The sequence below is a fragment of the Thunnus albacares genome, chromosome 14 (genome assembly GCF_914725855.1).
Source record: "Thunnus albacares chromosome 14, fThuAlb1.1, whole genome shotgun sequence".
Classification (NCBI taxonomy): Eukaryota; Metazoa; Chordata; class Actinopteri; order Scombriformes; family Scombridae; genus Thunnus; species Thunnus albacares.
The window spans coordinates 29,159,449-29,180,392 of NC_058119.1; the positions used below are offsets into that span (position 1 = coordinate 29,159,449).

The 20,944-nt window shown below is 39.5% G+C and overlaps 1 protein-coding gene across 2 annotated transcripts in view; it reads right to left on the reverse strand.

Annotated features, from left to right (window-relative positions):
• The window catches only part of LOC122996590 (echinoderm microtubule-associated protein-like 6), a 98,906-nt gene that overhangs the window by 32,763 nt on the left and 45,199 nt on the right, over window positions 1-20,944 (reverse strand). For both annotated transcript variants that reach the window (XM_044372120.1, XM_044372119.1), the window contains exons 8-23: window positions 20,339-20,466; window positions 18,660-18,797; window positions 18,403-18,544; window positions 17,466-17,580; window positions 16,816-17,028; window positions 16,557-16,724; window positions 15,278-15,384; window positions 12,412-12,530; window positions 11,767-11,953; window positions 11,493-11,598; window positions 10,297-10,390; window positions 8,837-8,937; window positions 7,753-7,955; window positions 3,085-3,196; window positions 1,687-1,814; window positions 418-559 (exon numbers count right to left, since the gene is read on the reverse strand). In XM_044372120.1, the coding sequence (XP_044228055.1) occupies window positions 418-559; window positions 1,687-1,814; window positions 3,085-3,196; window positions 7,753-7,955; window positions 8,837-8,937; window positions 10,297-10,390; window positions 11,493-11,598; window positions 11,767-11,953; window positions 12,412-12,530; window positions 15,278-15,384; window positions 16,557-16,724; window positions 16,816-17,028; window positions 17,466-17,580; window positions 18,403-18,544; window positions 18,660-18,797; window positions 20,339-20,466 (2,203 nt within the window). The remainder of the gene's footprint in view (window positions 1-417; window positions 560-1,686; window positions 1,815-3,084; window positions 3,197-7,752; window positions 7,956-8,836; window positions 8,938-10,296; window positions 10,391-11,492; window positions 11,599-11,766; window positions 11,954-12,411; window positions 12,531-15,277; window positions 15,385-16,556; window positions 16,725-16,815; window positions 17,029-17,465; window positions 17,581-18,402; window positions 18,545-18,659; window positions 18,798-20,338; window positions 20,467-20,944) is intronic.

Below are 20,944 nucleotides of genomic sequence, written 5' to 3' on the forward strand. Positions count from 1 at the left end.
GGAAAGTAAATAAGTACATTTACTCAAGTACTGTAGTTAAGCACAATTTTGGAAATATTGTACTTTCTACTCCACTACATTTTTTTGACAGCTTTAGTTACTCTTCAGATGAAGATTTGACACAATGGATAATATAACAAGCTTTTAAAATACACATTTGTTAAATTTAGGCCTGTTACTACATGACCAATTTGTTGTGGGGGGGAAATCACTTCTGCAGGATGTTTCCTACATCCTGAAATCTTGTTGTGTCTGACATAAAGCTTCACAAAGATATGTGATCAGCAAGGACACAACTGACAATTTGGACAATAATAAGCAGGAATGTGATATGTTCAGGATTTGCAGTTAATGGACAAAAAGATGTAAAACTTGCGGTCTGGTCCTTTTTTTTTTTTTTTTTTTTTTTTATCTGACCTCTCTTCAGCTTGCGGACGGCCACCATGCGGTGATTGGCTGACGTCTCCCACAGTCGCAGGGTTTTATCGTCGCTGACGGTGGCGCAGACTGGGAGGAGGGGGTGGGAGGCCAGACCCCAAACCTCCCCCTCCATATGACCCTGCACACACACAAACACACAAAAAACACGTTAATCAATAGGAAGACGTACATTTACTACTGTAAAGACATTTAACACGTGAAACACACATTCACAAACACACACTTTTGAATTTATACACATGTTGGTATTTTTATCATCATTAGTGATGTCATAAAAACATTGAAAAATGTTAATTTTAATGGATTTTGTCACTCCAGTTATTATTCTTCATTCCTTGTCTTACTTTAATTTAGGGGGAAATCATGCTCTCAGCTTTAGAAATAAGGTTCCCATAATGCTTTCAGGATGTAAATAGGAAGTATAAGGTTACCATAGATTTTGGCCTATATTTGTTTACATTATGGCAAGAAAAGTCTCTATTAAAAGTATGCAGAATCAGCGATGTACAGACAACTATCACTGGATTACTCTGGTACTGAAAAAAAACTTAAAAATGTGATTCTCAGGCAAGTTCTGCAGTTACAGTCGTCTTAAATTTATGAAGGTTTATTTGCAATGAACATCACAGATGATGATGATGATGATGATGATGACATCCTCGGGAAGTGTAAGTCACACTGAATCTAAAAAAATATGTGTATCATGTCTGTGTGTTCAGAGAAGAAGGAGTACGGGTTTTGATGCATGTTGCGGCTCACACCTCATATCTCTCCCTCCAGGAACAGCCCCCGAACCCCCCCCCAACCCCCCCTCCAAAAAAACCAAGTCTTAACCTTCAAACAGCCCTTTTGAAGTAGTAAAGACCCACAATGCAGGAATGTGCTCACTATGATGGTTTAACCTGAAATTGGTCCTCACAACGACAGAAATAGGCTACAAACACATCACTGCACGCCAACATCTAAAAGCACTCAAGTGAGTCACACAGTCAATATCACACACTTCATACACACACACACACACACACACACACACATACATATTAAATGTGTGAAAAGTGTGAAGAATATTGATCTGTTCCTTTTTTTTATGTGTGAGTGTATGTGTGTGTCCAACTGCTCATCGATCTGCAGCAGACAGCTCTCATCACCATGGCAACAGGTGCCGTACCAGACTACCAGACATCGAAAGAATCCCTGAGGTGCGCACACACACACACACACACACACACCCAGCATCCCCACCTGCACCAGCAGGGTCATGGGTCCGGTCTTGTCGATCTCCAGAACTTCCCCGTTTTTGGTTCCTACCAGGATGTGACCGTGACCCAGAGTGATGGCCCTGATGGACGGGTTGTCCTCCAGCAGCAGACCTACACACACACACACACACACACATAGAGTCGTCATGGAGATCAATCTGTTAAATCTAATAGCTGTGATTTCACACATAGCAGCAGTTAAACCTGCATTAATTGATTTTTTTTTTTTTTTTTTGTCCACTTGTTTTCATCAGAAACACGTAGTGAACACAACTCTGAGCTTTTAAGTTGGTATGTTGAACTTGTTAGCAAACAGTTGTTTATTTCCACATCCAGCAGTTACGGAGCAACATTATCATTCATGTGGAGTCGTGTTTCTGTCCACCTGGTGAATGTAAGTCCAATATTCACTCTCTTTTAGCTCTGTTTTTAACTCTCTACCAACTCCTGAGGGAAATATCAGGCTCTTTAGCTGCTAAATGCTCCACTATGTTCACCAGCTAGTCTACAGCTACCTGTGGTAGTGTACAGCGGCTTTTTACAGCTTTTTCTCTGAAAACAGCTGCCTGCTGCGGCCCAAAACGACGCTATGAGATGCTGAGAGTGAACAGAAACAGTAAAGACAGATAAACAATGAGCTGAAACTCACTATAAAGCTCCATAAAGCTGAGAGGAGCTGCAGAGTCTCTGGTAATTCTCTGTAGGTTCATCACTACGAACCACAACCAACACATTAAACACTGTTATATATCATTACAGCAACTTTAAGCATCAAAGTTCATTCTTGACAGTTAAAAGCTGGTTAAGGGGCCTTGAGATGGGACTTTTTTCGTCAAACTACTGTTTTCAGTGCTTTCATGCGTAGATATTTTACAGACTGAGGTGTTTGTCACCATGTGGCCACCTGATGGCAGTGTTGGATAGTTAGACTGTACGTGACAACTCCTTTTTATTTACAGGCTTTTAGCAAAGTCATTACATGTCTCAGCCAGGCTGCCATACACTGTTACATTCAGGACAAGTTGGGCTACTTAGAAATGTCATCAATTTACACAAGAGTTGTACTGTACATGAAAAATGTCCAACTAGCCTGAATGTCCACATGTTTTCAACACAGGCAAACGATCTGTGTATGACTGGATAAAGGAAAGAAAGGACATTTTTGGGAAGTGAGGGAAATCTGGAAAGTGATGAAATTTTAGGGGAAAAAAGGTCATTTTTGGAAAGACAGGAAGTATTTGGGGAAAAGAAGAGAAAAGACATATTTGGGAAAAAAAGGTTTTTTTTTTTTTTTAAATTGAGTTTTCGTAAATAAAGGACATTTTGGAAAGTTGTGGTTAGTTTGGGGTGAGGCGTGCAGCGGTAACAGGTGTGTGTGTACCTTTAGAGCCCGGAGACAGCGCCGCTCTCTTGATGGCGTACGTCTTCAGACAACGGTCAAACATGTCGTCCCACAGCTCCACCACGCCGTCCTTCCCACCCGTCACGAAGCCCTGAAAACAAATTATTTATTTATTTATTTATTGATTGATTTATTTATTGATTTCTCTGAGTTATTACTACTTTAAAGTGAAATCGGTAAGTGGTGAGAGCAGATTCTTGCTCCGCTAAGACGAAGCATAAACATGTCAGCTGTCCTCATGCACTATTCATTCAGGATAACAGGACCTAACATGTCAAGATTTCACATTTCCATCTCCTCCCTCCTTCCTTCCTTCCTTCTTTTTCTTTCCTCTGCTGTATGTCGACATCCTTCAGTCTTGTCGTCTTCTCCTGACAGGTTTTCTTCTCTCTCTCTCTCTGTCTCTCTCTCTCTCTCATCCTCCCACTCAGCCTTAGATCTTAAAATCTTTTTGATGTCAGTCTTGTTTCCTCTGAAGATTCACACAATTGATGTGTTTTTAAAGAGTCTATTTTTCATTTTTCAGTGTAGAAATCCTCCACTGAAGCCCAGAATTCTCTGCCACCCTGAACACTCTTAATAATACAATCATTCATTTATAAAAAAAAAATATATTGCTGAGTTAAAACATTAATTTTCAGCTCTAATAGATAGTTGTTTGTACTTTCTGTCTTCATGTAATATTACTGCCTCATAACTCACTCAACGGATGGATCCACAATATTTTAAGTTTGTGAAATAGGTTTTTCTTGCCTTTTCATACTGGCCATTAGAACGACCACACTGAAGCTCATATGAAGCTTAAACTGTCTTATATCTTTCAACGTTACAGTCTTTTTAGTGCCAAAGTCCCTCTTTTTATGTTACTATACTTCCACCGCAGCTCAACAGAGAAACACTCTGAGGAAACACAAAGAAGGAATAATATCCAGTATGAACAGGAGGAATGAAAACAGCGAGGAAAAACCTCTTTCACTGTAAATATAGACACCTACACTGTAAATATTGTGAACCCGACCTTTTTCTGATCTATCGTCTTGAATCTTCTTTAGTCTCTTTTTTTCTTTTGTTTTCTCTTAGTTTAAAAGCAGTAGTGATGCTTCTGTTGTTGATGATTATACGTTTCATTTGTTTCTCATAAAGAGCGTATCCGGTAGCGTTTCCGTGAGTCCTGTTGCTTCGTGAAACTCATTCGTCTCATAGACGATGTCATTTGACTCACAGTTGGAGCTCTCCTGGTTCATCTTTTTCTCATCCATCTCATTCATATCAATGAGTGGGGAAAAAACACCTCAATATATAATAATACATTTTATTAATAGAGCACTTTTGTACTTAAAGACACGATATAACCGACTACAATTCAACAGCAACACAAACTACAGCCTCCAAAATACGTTGAATCGGCGCCTCTGTGAAACAGATTCAACAAAAACTGAACATTATAACCTTTGATGAAGGTGAGATTTATTGCAGGGTCGTTGTATTAGACTGACTGACAGTGATCAGAAACAAGGATTCGGTGTTCACGTGTCCAGTTTCTGTCAAAGAAAAAAGAATATTTAGGTCTCTCAAACCCGGGATAAGGGCTTATCCATATTCCTGATACTAGAATATGTTGTTTACATGCACAAACACATAACTAATGTCTATGTGACGCTGCTGGCTTTACATTTTAATTTAAATAAGTGATTAAATGACAATTTTAGTAGATTAGCGCAGAGGCAACATTTGTAATAAGATGTTTTTTTGCTTGTGGAAAGACTGTAATTTAGACTTTATCCAGTCACTGTTCAGATACAGGAGCTGCAGTATGTTCATGAAAGCACAAAGGAGGATCAAGTTATTCTGAAAACAGAAAAAAAAAAAAAAAAAAAATCATGTCAGATATGAACTGACAAAGAAATTAGGTTTTGCGGATTTAAAGGAGTTTTTTGGTAAATCCTGCCAACCTCTCTATTGGCTCATCTGTCTGTAAATCCTGTTATATAAACAGAGAGAGTCATATACTGAATGGAGAGAGTGAGCTGAAACATTGAACAGAGGAAAAAAAGAGAGAGGAAGAGGGGGAGGGAGGGAGAGGAGAACAGATGGAGGAAGAAATGATGACAATAAAATAAAATAAAAAAGATCTACTACACGTCTACTCACTCCTACATTTAGATTCTGAGCATTTAGCCGATGTTCACGGACAAAAACATGATTTCTCATAAAACAAAGTTGAAATAATTGAAACTGGTGGTCATAATATAAACCTACAGGATCGTTAAGTTATCCAAGGAAGTCCTGAATTTCTATGATAAGTAATACTGAGGATATTGTGGAGGGAAAAAAAAACACTTCATGACTCTATTGTTGAGCTGTGGTGTTCATATGCAAGCAGAAACCTCTAATATCTGACATTTGAGAGTCAGCAGGGGTGTGTTGTTGGAAGATTCAGGTCAGAATAGAAACAATCATCTCACATGAGCTGCAGCCACTCTCTCATTGTGAATAAAGAGCTGCTATACAGCTATTACAGTCTGGGGAAGATTGTATTTGACGAGCTACAAAATCATTTCAATACTAACAATATATTACAAAATTCACCATAGCAACCATAGCACCAAGACTGCTTTGTTAAAGGTAGTAAAGTACCAGAGAATTTTGATTGTTTCAGACAATCGCCCTCATTTTGTTAAGATTTGAGGGCTGATACACTTGATCATTGCATTTTATTATTATTTTTTTGTTATTTTAGGCAACGTCATGTCACAGACATTTGATATTGATTATGGTGTTCCTCAAGGAAGCATTCTGGGTCCTCTTCTATTTTCTTTTTATGTCAGCTTCCTCTGGGCAACATTATTATTCAGCAAGATGTCAAATATCACTGTTACACAGATGATACACTGTTGTATATCTTTGTTTCATCAGATTCTTTCAACATTATCTGTCTCACTAATATCAATATTTGAATGAGTAGAAAACAGAGTTTACTTGTAGAAAAGTAGTGAGACAGAGATGGCAGTCGGTGTTTAATTTTGATACTTAAAGAGGACATATCTGCACATTTCCAGCTCTATATTTATATTCTGGGGCTCTACTGGAATATCTTTGCATGATTTACAGTTAACAAACTCCTTATTTATCTTCTACTGGTCCTTTATGCAGCCCCTCAGTTCAGCCTCTGTCTGAAACAGGCCGTTTTAGCTCCTGTCTCTTTAAGGCCCGCCTCCTGATGAGCCCACTCTGTTCTGATTGGTCAGCTTTAGGAAGCTTCCCCCGGCTCCGGAGGCTACATAAAAAAACTATAGTAGCAGGACTTCACTTCTTTTTCTCACTCTTTACTCCAAATATAAACTTCTCAAATACATCCATAGATGTTCAAGCCCAAATAAGATCTGAAATATGTGAGTAGACAACGTGAACAGCCTGTGGAACAACCTCAGCACAAAGACAACAGAACAGATGGCTGTTTGTGGTCATGTGATGGGAAAATAGACGTCGCAAAAGAAGCATTAAGAGCAGGTTGAAGCCCTGGTTTTTGACTTGCAGGCAGCATTTCTACATATGTTCACCTCAAGTTTTGGAACCATGCTTAACATCCGACATCTGAACATGATATAAATAACAGAAAACCACAAAAAGCTGAATATGTTCCTTTTTAAGAACAATTATTAATTTGATCATTTTGAGGCAAGATGAAGTTCTAAGAAACTTCTAAACATGATTTCTAAACTGACTGATTGTTTAACCATGAATGACACATGGTGGTGACAATGACAATGGTACAACATTTGACACAAATGGCATAAATCGGGTTTACAGGGTTTTTTGCCCTTTAAAGGATACGTTCACAGTTTTTCAAGTCTGTCTTAAGTCAAGTGCCCATATGAACAGTGAAAGAGGTTTTCCTCGCTGTAATCATTCCTCTTGTTCATACTGGATATTAAAGGATCCTTCAAATGTGCTTTCAATGGAAGTGATGGAGGCCAAAATCCACAGTGTGTCCACACAGTCATTTAAAAGTTGATGTGAAGCTTATATGAGGCTTCATCAGTCTGAGTTAGTCATATCAAGTGGATATCTGACACATTTACAGTCTTTTTAACATCAAATTCCCTCTTTGTGTTTCCTCGGACAGTGTTTCCCTGTTGAGCTGCAGGTGGAAGTATAGTAACAAAAAGAGGGACTTTGGCACTAAAAAGACTGTAACGTTGAAAGATATCTACTTGATTTGACTCATTTGGATGCTGAAGCTTCATATTAGCTTCAGATAAACTTTTAAATACATTTTTGCACAGAAGGACGACTGTGGATTTTGTCCCCCATCACTTCCATTGTAATTGCATTATGGAGGGATCTTCTAATGGTCAGTATGAACAGGAGGAATGATTACAGCAAGAAAAACATGTTTCACTGTTCAATTTGGCTCCTGACTGTTGTTTAAGACACACTTGAAAAATTGCTTAGACCTCTCAGACTTGAAGGATGGATTAACAAAGACAACCACAACGATCTTTTGGCATTAAGACAAAAGATAGATTAATGTATTAAAGTGCTATATTCCCATTTCAGCTGGACCTGCTGACTTTCCTGATTCATGAAGCAGATCATGTAGAAGCATCTCTCTCTCTTTCACACACATACATCTGCCCTCCTCACCTTGTCGAGGGAGAACATGGCGAACACCGGTCCATCGTGCGCTTTGACTGTTTTTAGCAGCAGCGGTTCCTTCCAGATGTAAACATCTCCAGTGGCGGCACCAGTGAACACCAGCGCCTCACTGCGACCGTAACACACCGACATCATGGTCTCCGGTCGGCTGACGCTCCTGAACGCACCACGCCTGAAGGTCAGACCGCCACCTGGAGGACACAGAGAGAAATACTCGATCAGAGGAATTAAACAACTTGATCACTGTTGGAGCTCACTGCCACAGCTATTAACATGAAGTTGAGGACAAAATAACAAGAGATATCCACCAATGTCAGATTATTTGCAGTCAAATATTGCCCATATTGTAAGAAAAAACTTAAAATATTAATTCTGGAAAATAAATGAGACTTTTTTGGGTTTCATGGGCCTAAAGGTCACAAGAATTCACAGATGTTACACACAAGAGGAAACACTGAGTTAGATATTCTCTCGTGGGACACTGGCTGTTGTAGCAGCAAAATGTCAGCAAAGGACAGTAAAGTATAAATAACTTTATGGTGAACAAGTGGGGAATTACATGTAACACAAATTGTGAGTACAACACCAAAAAATGGTAAAATAAAATATACCCCTAAACGTGGACTCCTGAAAGAAATTAACAAGAGTTTTTTACTGTAATACACCTGATTGTATTAACTCCATCCACCTAACATCCCCTTTTAACATTCTTAAATAAAAATTAACATCCTAAAATAATATTAATAATGTTTTTTTATTTATAGAGCACTTTTCAGAACCCTTGTCACAAAGAGCTTCACTTAGGGCAGCAAATTAAAATTGATTTTATGGTTGGCACTGGCTATGGAAGCGGCGCAATAATTTACTGACTACTGACACAGAACAGGAATCTGTGCCAGAAGTTCACAGGCTGTTGGTCTGGACTGGTTTTCCATGCCGATAGTTTGTTCTGTTGGTACGGAATGGGTTAGGGTTAGGGTTAGGGCATTTTTACTGCATTTTACTGTTTCAGAATATTTTCTTTTGCAAATGCTGTTGAACCCAGAGTGAAACATCCTGCCTGCAGTTTTACCTGCATGTTGCCAGAACTTGATGTGTTTGATTCCCACAGTGACCAGTTTGTCCATCAGCATGGGATTACACTTCACCACAAATATTTTCTCTTTATGACCCCTGCAGAAAAAAACACATACACACAATTACATGCAGTCGGATAAACACATAAAAGAAGATATGTACTCTGGCTTTTACTGTACTTAAACTATAAATACTGCCAGTAGTTTAAAGTATAAGACAGTAGTCGTTAGGTGTTGTTCTCTCCTCCATCTCAAGTAGTCAAGGCAGCCAGTGGATTTTTCTTTTTTACTGTTCCTGTCAGTAGTTTACAGTAGTATCAGTTGTAGTTTTTTTTACAGCAACTGGTAGTAGTTTTACAGTATAGTTGTAGTTTTTACAGTACCTGGCAGTAATTTACAGTAGTTTACAGTAGTATTGGTTGTAGTTTTTACAGTACCTGGCAGTAATTTACAGTAGTATTGGTTGTAGTTTTTTACAGTACCTGGCAGTAATTTACAGTAGTATTGGTTGTGGTTTTTTACAGTACCTGGCAGTAATTTACAGTACTATTGGTTGTTGTTTTTTACAGTAGTTTACAGTAGTATTGTTTGTGGGGTTTTTTTTACACTACCTGGCAGTAATTTACAGTAGTATTGGTTGTAGTTTTTTACAGTACCTGGCAGTAATTTACAGTACTATTGGTTGTTGTTTTTTACAGTAGTTTACAGTAGTATTGTTTGTGGGGGTTTTTTTACACTACCTGGCAGTAATTTACAGTACTATTGGTTGTAGTTTTTTACGGCAGTATTGGTTGTTTTTTTTAACAGTACCTGGCAGTAATTTACAGTAGTATTGGTAGTAGTTTTTTACAGTACCTGGCAGTAATTTACAGTAGTTTACAGTAGTAATGGTTGTAGTTTTTACAGTACCTGGCAGTAATTTACAGTAGTATTGGTTGTAGTTTTTTACAGTACCTGGCAGTAATTTACAGTAGTATTGGTTGTGGTTTTTTACAGTACCTGGCAGTAATTTACAGTACTATTGGTTGTTGTTTTTTACAGTAGTTTACAGTAGTATTGTTTGTGGGTTTTTTTTTACACTACCTGGCAGTAATTTACAGTACTATTGGTTGTAGTTTTTTACAGTAGTTTACAGTAGTATTGTTTGTGGGGTTTTTTTTACACTACCTGGCAGTAATTTACAGTAGTATTGGTTGTAGTTTTTTACAGTACCTGGCAGTAATTTACAGTACTATTGGTTGTTGTTTTTTACAGTAGTTTACAGTAGTATTGTTTGTGGGTTTTTTTTTACACTACCTGGCAGTAATTTACAGTACTATTGGTTGTAGTTTTTTACGGTATTATTGGTTGTTTTTTTTAACAGTACCTGGCAGTAATTTACAGTAGTATTGGTAGTAGTTTTTTACAGTACCTGGCAGTAATTTACAGTAGTATTGGTAGTAGTTTTTTACAGTACCTGGCAGTAGCGAGTTTCTCTCCTCTCTTCCAGTCCCAGACTATAATTGAATGTCCGTCATCGACTCCCACTGAGACCAGACTCTTTCCATCAGCTGGATCAGAAACAGAGAGAAAATATATCAGGAGGAGGTTGTTGCCTTCTTCACATCGGAGCCATTTTTAACAGCACAGGAAGGAAAACTCAAGCTGGAGGACCAAGAGGAATATTTTGAGGTACTTCAGAGTCAAATAGACAGCAGATAGAAAATATCTTTACTAAAGTATTGTTTTTAAGTATAACTTTGAGGATTGGTGCTTTACTTTAATGTCTCGATTTTCTACATATGAGACTTAATACTTTGGCAGTTTGTGTGATTTTAAATTGCTGTCTATTACCTGCTGTTTAATAAATAACAAGACTAGATGGAGGAAAGTCACACCTGGTGTTTTTCTGTGTAATTTCAAACACCAGTGTTGTCCTGACGCATATAAACTGGCTAGAATATGCCACTATCCTGTCAACTTTTCTGATAAGCAGAAATTTTATCACAACCAATCCCCACAAATGGCCAGTTTAATCTCCTGTAGGACCAAAAAGTTCGTTGTTGTGCCCCTACATGGAGCTGAAATGGTTAATAAGTCGATTAGTTCATTGACAGAAAAATAACAGGCAAAAACTTTGATAATTGATTAATCATTGAAGTCATTTTTTTAAGCAAAAATGCCAAAAACCTTCTTGTAGCAGCTTCTCAAATGTGAATATTTTTTATTTCCATTTCTCAGTTTTCCATGATAGTTTTCCGTAGAGCTTATGTGCTATTCACATCTTGCTTCTAATGTGGTTTCCTACTTACAATATTCCTATAATGGAATAATACTACCTTGCCCTCAGTTTTCCATGTGCAGTTTGATACAACACAACAAAAGAGCTCAATACCAAAAAAGGACCTGTCGGCGCTCATACTGGACTTAACTGCTGCTAATTTATCCACTGATGCCAATCAAATAATGCAACATGGCCAATGTGTGCACTTGACCAAAATGGTAGACTTTTATAGTTATTTATTACATATTCCACATATGGTTTTCTTATAACTTTAAAAGTATTTTGATCTTTGTGATCAACAGTATTTTTCTTTCTTTCCTATCTACTGTGTGTGTGTGTGTATGGCGAGCTGCTGCATGTAAATATCCTGACAGGTATAAATAAAGTACCTGAGAAGTCCAGAGCACACACTCCTCTCTGGTGAAACCCTTTCAGCAAAGAGAGACACTTCAGCGTCTGGATGTCCCACACATGGATGGCCGGGTCCCTCCCCACCTGAACACACACATTACATCATTATTATCAACATAATTCAACATATTTATGCCAATTAATTAAACCTGCGACTAAAAATCTTGGTGTAGCATTTGATCCCAGCTTGAATTTTAAACTACATCTGTCATCTTAGGAACATTTCATTCAGCTGGGTGTGTGTGTGCGTACCTGTCCTGTAGCAGCGTAGTCCTTCAGCGGGTGGATGCTGAGACTCAGGATGTCGTCATCATGGCCGAGATAGAAGCGCTGACTGTGCAGCTGCCGGTTGTAGACCACACCTACCGCCGCTACGTGGTACAACACCTCCCCGCCCTGAGTGTAGAACAGGTTGTTCCTGCAGTCGTAACCACGGTACCTGTACACACACACACACACACACACACACACACACACACACACACACACACACACAGACACACACACACAGTAACAGCAGAGATCTCTATTAGTTGAAGCAGCTGAATGGAGTTTGTGTGTCACAGCAAAAGCTGTAATCTATAAACATAAAACTCTCCTGGTTGAATCATAAGTACAAAAGATGAACAACTGTGTTAAATATCTGGTTCTTTGATAAAAGGTTAAAGGTAATGAGGACATAAATGCTCTAAGGTAAGAGATAACTATGACTCCCTGGGTGAATTTTGGCAAGAAACATCCAATCACAGAGCTTAAAATTCTCATCTTTTACAGATTCTTACATAAAAGTGACTCAAATGTTTATTCAGGCATGAGACCAACATGTAAAGCTGACATCACACTCACATAAAGAGGTGCATGTGTCAAACAGCTTATATAGATAAACTGATGAGTTACCCGTGCACAAACTGTAGCCGGAGACCCTGGTCTGGACCTCGTTGTCTCTTTAAAGATCCAACTTGTTGTTTCTTCTCTCTGCTTTGTTGTCGTAACTGAGGCAGGTCCTCCTTATACACCTGTAAATACACACACATTCATGTCTCATAATGAAATCATTAATGGTCAATATGAAAGTGTAGGAAATACTGATGGACGGTTGGGAGTGCCCAAATATCAGACAGACAACATACTTGGTTGTACAGATTATATGAAACAAAAAGGAAGCAATAAGGATTTTATGAATGAACACAATGTCTGATTACTGTAATACAAAAGAACAGGTGGAGTTTTGTTTTAATTAAACTTGACTTTGAACTTGACTATCAATAAACTGTAAAATCCCTTCAGGCTGCAGCGACGTTTCTCTCTTTTGACATTCAAGTGTGTTTGGCTGCATTTTCCTCTGAATTAACATTCTGACCATCTCACCTTCCACCTGCTGCTTGCATTGCCTTGTAATTGTTTTGTGCATCATTGATTTGTCTTATTAGAGCTGTAACTAACGATTATCGCAGCCGCAAACTCAATGAAAACCTCAGTGCACATTTGCACTAAAAAAAAAACCCCTATTTTCTCAGTAAATCTGTCCATGAATCTTTGTGTTAATTAGAACATAAAACTGAGACAGTCTGCTGGGTTTTACACCCTCAGCCTGCTCATTTTTCATGGAAATGATTGTGCCGAGAGTGAGTCGGCGTGTTTCAGCTGTCTGAGAGTTTTTCACAGGGAGAGACTTTGTTCCCAGGAGGTTTTTTTTTTGGGGGGGGGGGGGACTGGCAGCACTCTACTTTCACTCTGCTTTCCATTTACAAAACGGGAATATTTCTGAAGCGTCACGGCGGATCAGCGCTGTGAGGTACAGACCATTTAACTGTGACTGGAATCCAGACTCGCTGATTTCTCCTCACTGCGTGATAAAAATATATCAAAAACACACATTTTCTATTTCACCTTGGGGAGGAGAGAGCTTAACATTGATGCCTGAAGGCTTTGAACTCAAACACATCTTCCCCTTTTTACTATTTAACTTTTCATTTTAATTTCCTAATAATCTAAATGTATATAAAAACACATTTCCATCTCATTTGAGGTGCTTCAAAGTGAATGTGAGCTAAAAATTTATCACTAGTGTCACTAATTAACTGAAAAACACATATAGTGAGAATGAAAAAAGTCTGATGATGGAGGGAATAAAGGACGAGAAGAAGGGCAGGCCAAGGATATGAGGATACAATAAATAAAATAATACACAAATTCATGTTTTCCTGCTCTTTCCAATTAAACTTTGGAGCCGCTGATAAACAAACATGCTCTCTCTCTATCTGTCTTTGTCACGCACACACTTCCAGCTCTATCTCCAAACAGCACATTGTTGCGCCCTGCAAACAGTATTCACAGGGACGTGCGCCCGGCAGCGGCTGGCGGTGCAGATAAGGCGTCTTTTACTATCGCCATGGCAACCGCACAAAGCCCCCCCGCTGCTCTCTGGCTGATGGGGAATATGGATGAGGAGCTGATATACTTACAACACAATCAGCACACGTGTCCAAAGCTGCTCTGCTGAAACAACTCTGGACCAGCTAAAGGTTGCGACTGTGGATCGCCATGGCAACTAATCTACATAGTTGTAGCTAATTTGTAGGTTGAGGTCTTCATGCACTGCACTCGATCCGTTGAACCTGATCTGATTCAAACACAGCCAGACCCGACTCGAAGAGACCCGAGGACTATAAATGTATAAATTTATATAAATAACTGAAAGTCCTATTTTCACCTGTTTAAAATCTGCGACTCAAAATTCATTTAACAGCATAAATCTACTGATTTTCCTAAAATAAGTTCAGCTTCAGTTCACGTGTCAGAACTTTTTTCTCTTCCTTGTCAACTATTTGCATAAAACAGCTGGTTTTACCTCCTTCTTCTTCTCCTTTAACCCTTCTATTGTGTTAGGGTCAAATTTGACCCGTTATCAAGTTTAGATGTATGAAACATACTTTTCATTTTTTCTGATCAAAACAAGGCTTCATTACATCCTCCACCATGACCTACGGAATATGATGAAACACATTTTGATCTTTTTTCTTTTTTTTAAATGCCTATTAAAAAAAAACAGGTCACATTTGACCCGGTTGTTTATGCAGAGAAATACATATTAAATGATGCCAAACCATCATGAATAACAAAAAATACAACAAAACAAAAATAACAGTAATAAAATCCAATAAAAAATAGTATAATAATATTATGTAATAATATTAAAATTATGTTTCATGCCAAGAAAGCATATTGAGTTGAATTCAATTGTAGAGTGGAAAAATTGTGCCTATTTTAAACTAAAACAACTTGTACATTGTAAGTTAAATGTGGTCTAAGGTACATAAAATATCAAAGTAAGTATACATATATTGTGGTTATGGTTGAATAACAAGTCACTTAGCAGATAAAACATGTTTCTGGATGATAATTAGTTTTTTTTCAGTGCTTGTTAATGAATTCAAACACGGGTCAAATTTGACCCGTTAACACTAAAGGTGTAAACCCTTTTCTAACACTTTAACGTTAACTTGTTCCTCATGTTGGCAAAGAAAACCTCCATTTTTCTGTTCATGTTACAGTTTAAATTCTCCTCTCGCCTCTAAATGCACCGTTTTCTCCCGCAGTGCTTGTGATCACATGATCGGAGCTGATACCACGTATGCTCAGGTCCATTCGGATTCACTCGTGGATATATTGACATACAGATCTGAGACCTGCGGCAGTCAAGCACCCTAAAGATTAGACTTGATTAGGCAGAGAGGGACGGACCTCTATGTGTAGGTCATACCTGTCTGTCATAATTGATCTGTGTTTCCTGCTCGATGTCGGAGTCGAGCTCCGGGACGTCCGACACATCGCTGTCTGACTCCTCACTGTTAGAGTCTCCGTGACTGTCTAAAGAGGAGAGACAGACAGACAAAAGCTCAGTTTAATCAAATTACTTCAAATTTGGCCATCTCTACTTCCTGTTGTCGGGCACGCACGATGCTCTGCAAAGGAATGAATGATTATAATGGACAACTCATTCACGATCATCTTGGCTTTAAAGGACAGCAGCAACATCAGATCATTTCCTCCTCAAATTAATTCTGACATGTTTAACTAAACAAAAGAAAAAACATATTTGCGACACGTGCATTCGAGAGGACTGAAGCTTATATTCAGCTTCAGCAGTCTGAGTTAGTCATATCAAGTGGATATCTGACACATTTACAGTCTTTTTAGCATCAAATTCCCTCTTTGTGTTTCCTCGGACAGTGTTTCCCTGTTGAGCTGCAGGTGGAAGTATAGTAACAAAAAGAGGAACTTTGGTACTAAAAAGACTGTTACGTTGAAAGATATCTACTTTGATTTGACTCATTTGGACGCTGAAGCTTCATATTAGCTTCAGACTGGATTTTGTCCTCCATCACTTAGACCTTCAGACCGACATCAGCTCTGTGAATGAAATTCAGATGAAACAGGTCAATGCGTTTATGCAGCAGGATGCCAACACAGAAGGCTCAGCAAAAAAAAACAACAGCGGTCATCCAGCAAAAAAGTTGAACCAGACTCAACTTTTTGCTGCAACGCAACCCGACGTCTACATCGGCCAATCACATACATGCAAACATGAACGTTCCTGATAGATTACTTTGCAAAGTGAACGCCGTGTTTCCGCTGTTTACCTTGCAATCATCACAATGAACGGAGTTGTAAAATCCTGTCCTGAGTATTACAAACCACTGCACTGTGTTTTGGCTTCTGATAATCCTTTTAAATGCGTTATCTGTAGGTCCAACTACACTTCCTGGATTGTATTTCATTGTCTCACCAGTACATTAAACACAAGTCTCCACCACCGCAGCCCCTTGTATTGTTTTAATGTGTGGCAGCCTTACATTGTAAGTGCAATATGAGGAGATCTTCTAATGGTCTGTCTGAACAGGAGGAATGAAAAGGGGGTCTCTACAGCCAGATTAAGAAAACCTGGAACCACTTAAGAACCACTGGAGCCTCTCAAAGAGACCTGAAACCTACTAGAGAAGCGTTGTTTACATCTGCTCAACTCTCCATCGTTTCCCTACCTTGTATGTTGACGTCCACTCCTCCGTTCATCACAGACTCAGGAAGGAACCTCCACTGGAAGAGGGCGTGGTCAGCTCCACCCGTGGTCAGCACCCACTGCAGGTCATGTGACCAGCGGACGTTAGTCACGTGGGCAGAATGGCCGATGTACTTCTTGAATTTGGCTCCTTGGGGGGAAAAAAAAGAGACGACTCACGTTTAACAACAAAACAACGAGGTTAAAGTGTAAAAGATATAAAAGAAAAGAAAGATGGAGACCTTTCCTGAGACAGGGGAAGCGGTAGAGCTTAACGAGGCCGAGGTCGTCCCCGGTAACGAGCACGGCGGCAGAGTGATTGGCATCCACGGCGTTGACCTCTGTTAGATCTGAGTATTTAGGCCAGATACCGCTGACCTCTGAGCCCAGGACGCCACTCCAGGACGCCCAGCGCTGACCTTTCACCTCCTCCTTACTGACGACGGGCTTCCCCACTGCAGCGGCAGGAAAGGAGAATTATGAAGTTAACTTTCGACGAAAATACTAAATTCACTTTGTCATTTCTGTAGATAATGTTCCTATTTCCAGCCTATTTGCAGATTTTTATCATCGACAATCTCCTGCGACAGACAGAAACAAGCAGAGGGAATGTGTGGATGGTGCAGATTCTAATCCTCAACACTGAATGTGTTCCGAGTCGAAGCCGAGTGGGTTTCTGTTGGTGGACGTGTTGTGTGTTGTGTGAAATCTTGTGTGGAGACAATGAACAGTCTGCTACATCAGCACCACACACACACAGCCTCCTGCAGTCTTGTGTGTGTGTGTTTTTTTGTGGTAAGATTCTGTCTGATTTCTTGCTTTCCTTCATTTTCCTGAATGTTTAAATACATTTGAGAAACGTGAGGGTGAAAGCGTGAATGTGGAGACTCACTGGGCATCCGGTAGAAGAGGCGTTCTCCAGCTCCGTCGTTGCTCTGCAGGATCTTGCTGTCCAGAGACCAGTCCAGGTGTGTGATAAAACTGGTGGATTTACTGCATTCTCCTACCTGCAGACAGACAAACAGAACAAAAAGACAAAACTGAACTCAAATCATGTCTATACATAGGAACTGTTTTGTTGTTCTTCATCTGAGAATAAAATGATACATCATGCATTTTAGCAAAAGAGACATGATAGCTGTTTTCTAACTTCTTTAAAGAGGAGATATTCTGCACATTTCCAGCTCTATATTTATATTCTGGGGCTCTGCAGGAACATTTTTGCATGATTTCCAGTTAAAAACTCCTTATTTATCTTCTACTGGTCCTTTATGCAGCCCCTCAGTTCAGCCTCTGTCTGAAACAGGCCGTTTTAGCTCCTGTCTCTTTAAGGCCCCGCCTCCTGATGAGCCCACTCTGTTCTGATTGGTCAGCTTTCAGGAAGCTTCCTCCGGCTCCGGAGGCTACGTAAACAAACTATAGTAGCAGGATTTCACTTCTTTTTCTCCTTCTTTACTCCAAATGTCAACTTCTCAAATCCATCCGTACATGTTCAAGCCGAAATATGAGAGCAGACAACGTGAACAACAGATGAAAAACCTTAGCAACCACCTTAGCAACAAAGACTACAAAATGGACAGCCGGTTATGGGCATGTGTGACAAGTCGATGTCGGCTCATCTGCAAGGTAGAAAAAAATTAGGTATTGATTTTGTTGTTGAAGCCGTGACTTTTGACTTGCAGGCAGCTTTTCTACATACGTTCACCTCAAGTTCTGAAACTTTGACCTTGTTTAACATCAGAAAACCACAAAAAGCAGAATATGTCCTCTTTAAGTTAGTTTTATACATCTGTGTGTTTCCTAACTGGCTGACATGGCTCCACCCCTACCTTCTTGTATCTCTGGGCGACAGCGTAGATGTCCACGAGTCCGTCATTGGAGCCGACAGCGAGATACGCTCCATCCGGAGAAAACTTCATCTCATGGATCACCTCCTTCCTGTCTTTGATGTGAACGACCTCCGTCATGTCTCTGAGACGGAGGGAGACAAACATCCTGTTAATACCATGTTGTTGCACTTCAGTTCATGTTTTAGTTTTTCTTTTTATTTGTCTGATTTGTTTATTGAATTGCGTTAGCGCGTCACCTGACTCTCAGCACTGTGAAGGATCCGTCCTTCATGCCAAGAGCCAGCTGGGATCCGTCCACGCTGAACGCCACGCTCCGTACCGCCTCCTCCATGTTACAGCGAGCGATGAGGGCGTGATCCACCAGACTCCACAACCTGACACACACACACACACAGTTGCAGCTATATTTAGTCAGATACACACTTAGAGGTATTTCTCCATTACTGTAACCTGAAACTTCACATATCCTGAATTTTAAAGATCATGTAAGACTTGGAAAGTTCGTCTTCCCGTTCTGGCACAAAACTCTACATTACTTAGGAAACTGGCTGGATTCCACGCTGCTGTCGAGTCCTCAGCTCTGTGTCCTCGAGGGCAGGACAGAAGATACTCTAAAAACTGCATAATCGAAAGAACGGATGGACGGAATGATCAGGACCGCTTCTTATGAAAAGATGTTGGCAAGAATTAATAGAGAGCAAAAAGTGACTGAAATGTGGAATAATTGTTGGTGTGTCTTAAATAACTAAAATTAATGTAGAGTTCTGATTTTAATTGCTGCTTTCATGCACTTATAATATGAATTTACTGCTATTTATTTATGTAAAGTGTAATGAATGGCTGTTTTTTTTTACTGCTGCTTAGTACACTCTTGATTTAAAGGGCACCTATTCTGCACATTTCTAGCTCTATATTTATATTCTGTATATCTACTGGAATATATTTGCATGATTTACAGTTAAAAACTCCTTATTTATCTTATTTATCTTTAAGGCCACCTACCCAATGAGCCCACTCTCTTCTGATCGGTTAACCTCGTCTCGGCCGACTTCTGGCGGCTACATAAACCCTTTTTCTTGTTTCTTAATTCAAAAATGTCAACTTCTAAAATCCATCTGTACATGTTTGACGTGGAATCCTCCCAGCAGCAACCAAAGGCTACAGAACAGACGGCCATTTGTGGACACGTGTGACGAGCCGACGTCAGCAAGGCAGAAAAAAAGTGTTTTTAGTGAAGCCCTGAGTTTTGACTTGCAGGCGCAGAGTTTTGGTACTATGATCATGTTTAACATCCAACATCAGAACAGGATATAAATAACAGAAACCACAAAAAGCTGAATATGTTCCCTTAAGAAATAAAACATTTTCATTCCAAGAACATGTAAGACAGTGGTAGTTAATGTGTTGCTGTACTAATCTTTAAATAGCACTGTGAGAAGCTGCTTTCTGCCTCCTGTGTGTTATAAAAGACTAATTGTTTCAAAAATAACCGCATATTACAACAGTAAATCTGCCACCGTTATTATTATCGTTAACTGCATTTGTGCCGTCAGAATTTGTAAAGCTTAACAGCTCACAGAAGTGTCAATTAAAAAATAATTAGAAAAGAAAAAGTAAAGTCAGCAAACAGCCGCAGCCACATCTGCATCTGTGTTGCTTTCATTATCACTTCTGTGTGTGTGTGTTTGTTTTCATACTGTATATAATTGGCCCCAGAGGAATCTCCTGTAACACTGAGAGAAAACAGTGAGCAGATGCACTAGAAATCAGCTCTTCCCTGTCAGTAACCACCATAGATGATGCTCTCAAGTAAGAAAACTAAATATAATCCCTCCGGTTGAGCAGGTAGCGTGCACCTGTAGCAGCCTGTGGTTTATACTGGGCAGCTCCCAGTATGTATGTATGTAAATCTGACCTGACAGAGCGGTCGTCGCTGCCGGTGACAGCCAGAGGTTTTTTGGGGTGAACGTCCAGCGCCCAGAGCTCGCCCTCGCTGTGTCCCTGCATGATCAGCAGCGGCTTGTCTCGGTCCCTCACCATCACCTGGACAGACACAAACACACGGACGTCTTGGAAAAACAATTTATAACTGAGATTAAACGTGATAATTAACTTCTAAAGTTGCATGATGGATAACTAGAACACAGACAGAATCATAACATAACTGCATCTCCCAGGAGACACTGGTTTGGTGATTTGCAGATCCAGAAACCAGCTAAATTTAGTTTAAAACTGTTTTTACATGATTATATTTCAATGTGTAGTTTGGACCTGTTTTACACTGAAATGCTGAATAAACAACAGTTTGTCAGATTTCTTTTGTCCTGCAAAACCTTAAATCCGTGCTGACATAATGTCTGTGTGGACATAATCAGATTTAGGGTAAATATGTTCCTTATTTTACAGGTTTGTTGGATTGTCTGGTTCTGTAAATACTGGAAGCAGTTTGATTCTACATTGTCCAAATTTTAAAGGTTTAAGAGGTTTCACACACACCTCTCCTAGACCTTACATTTATATA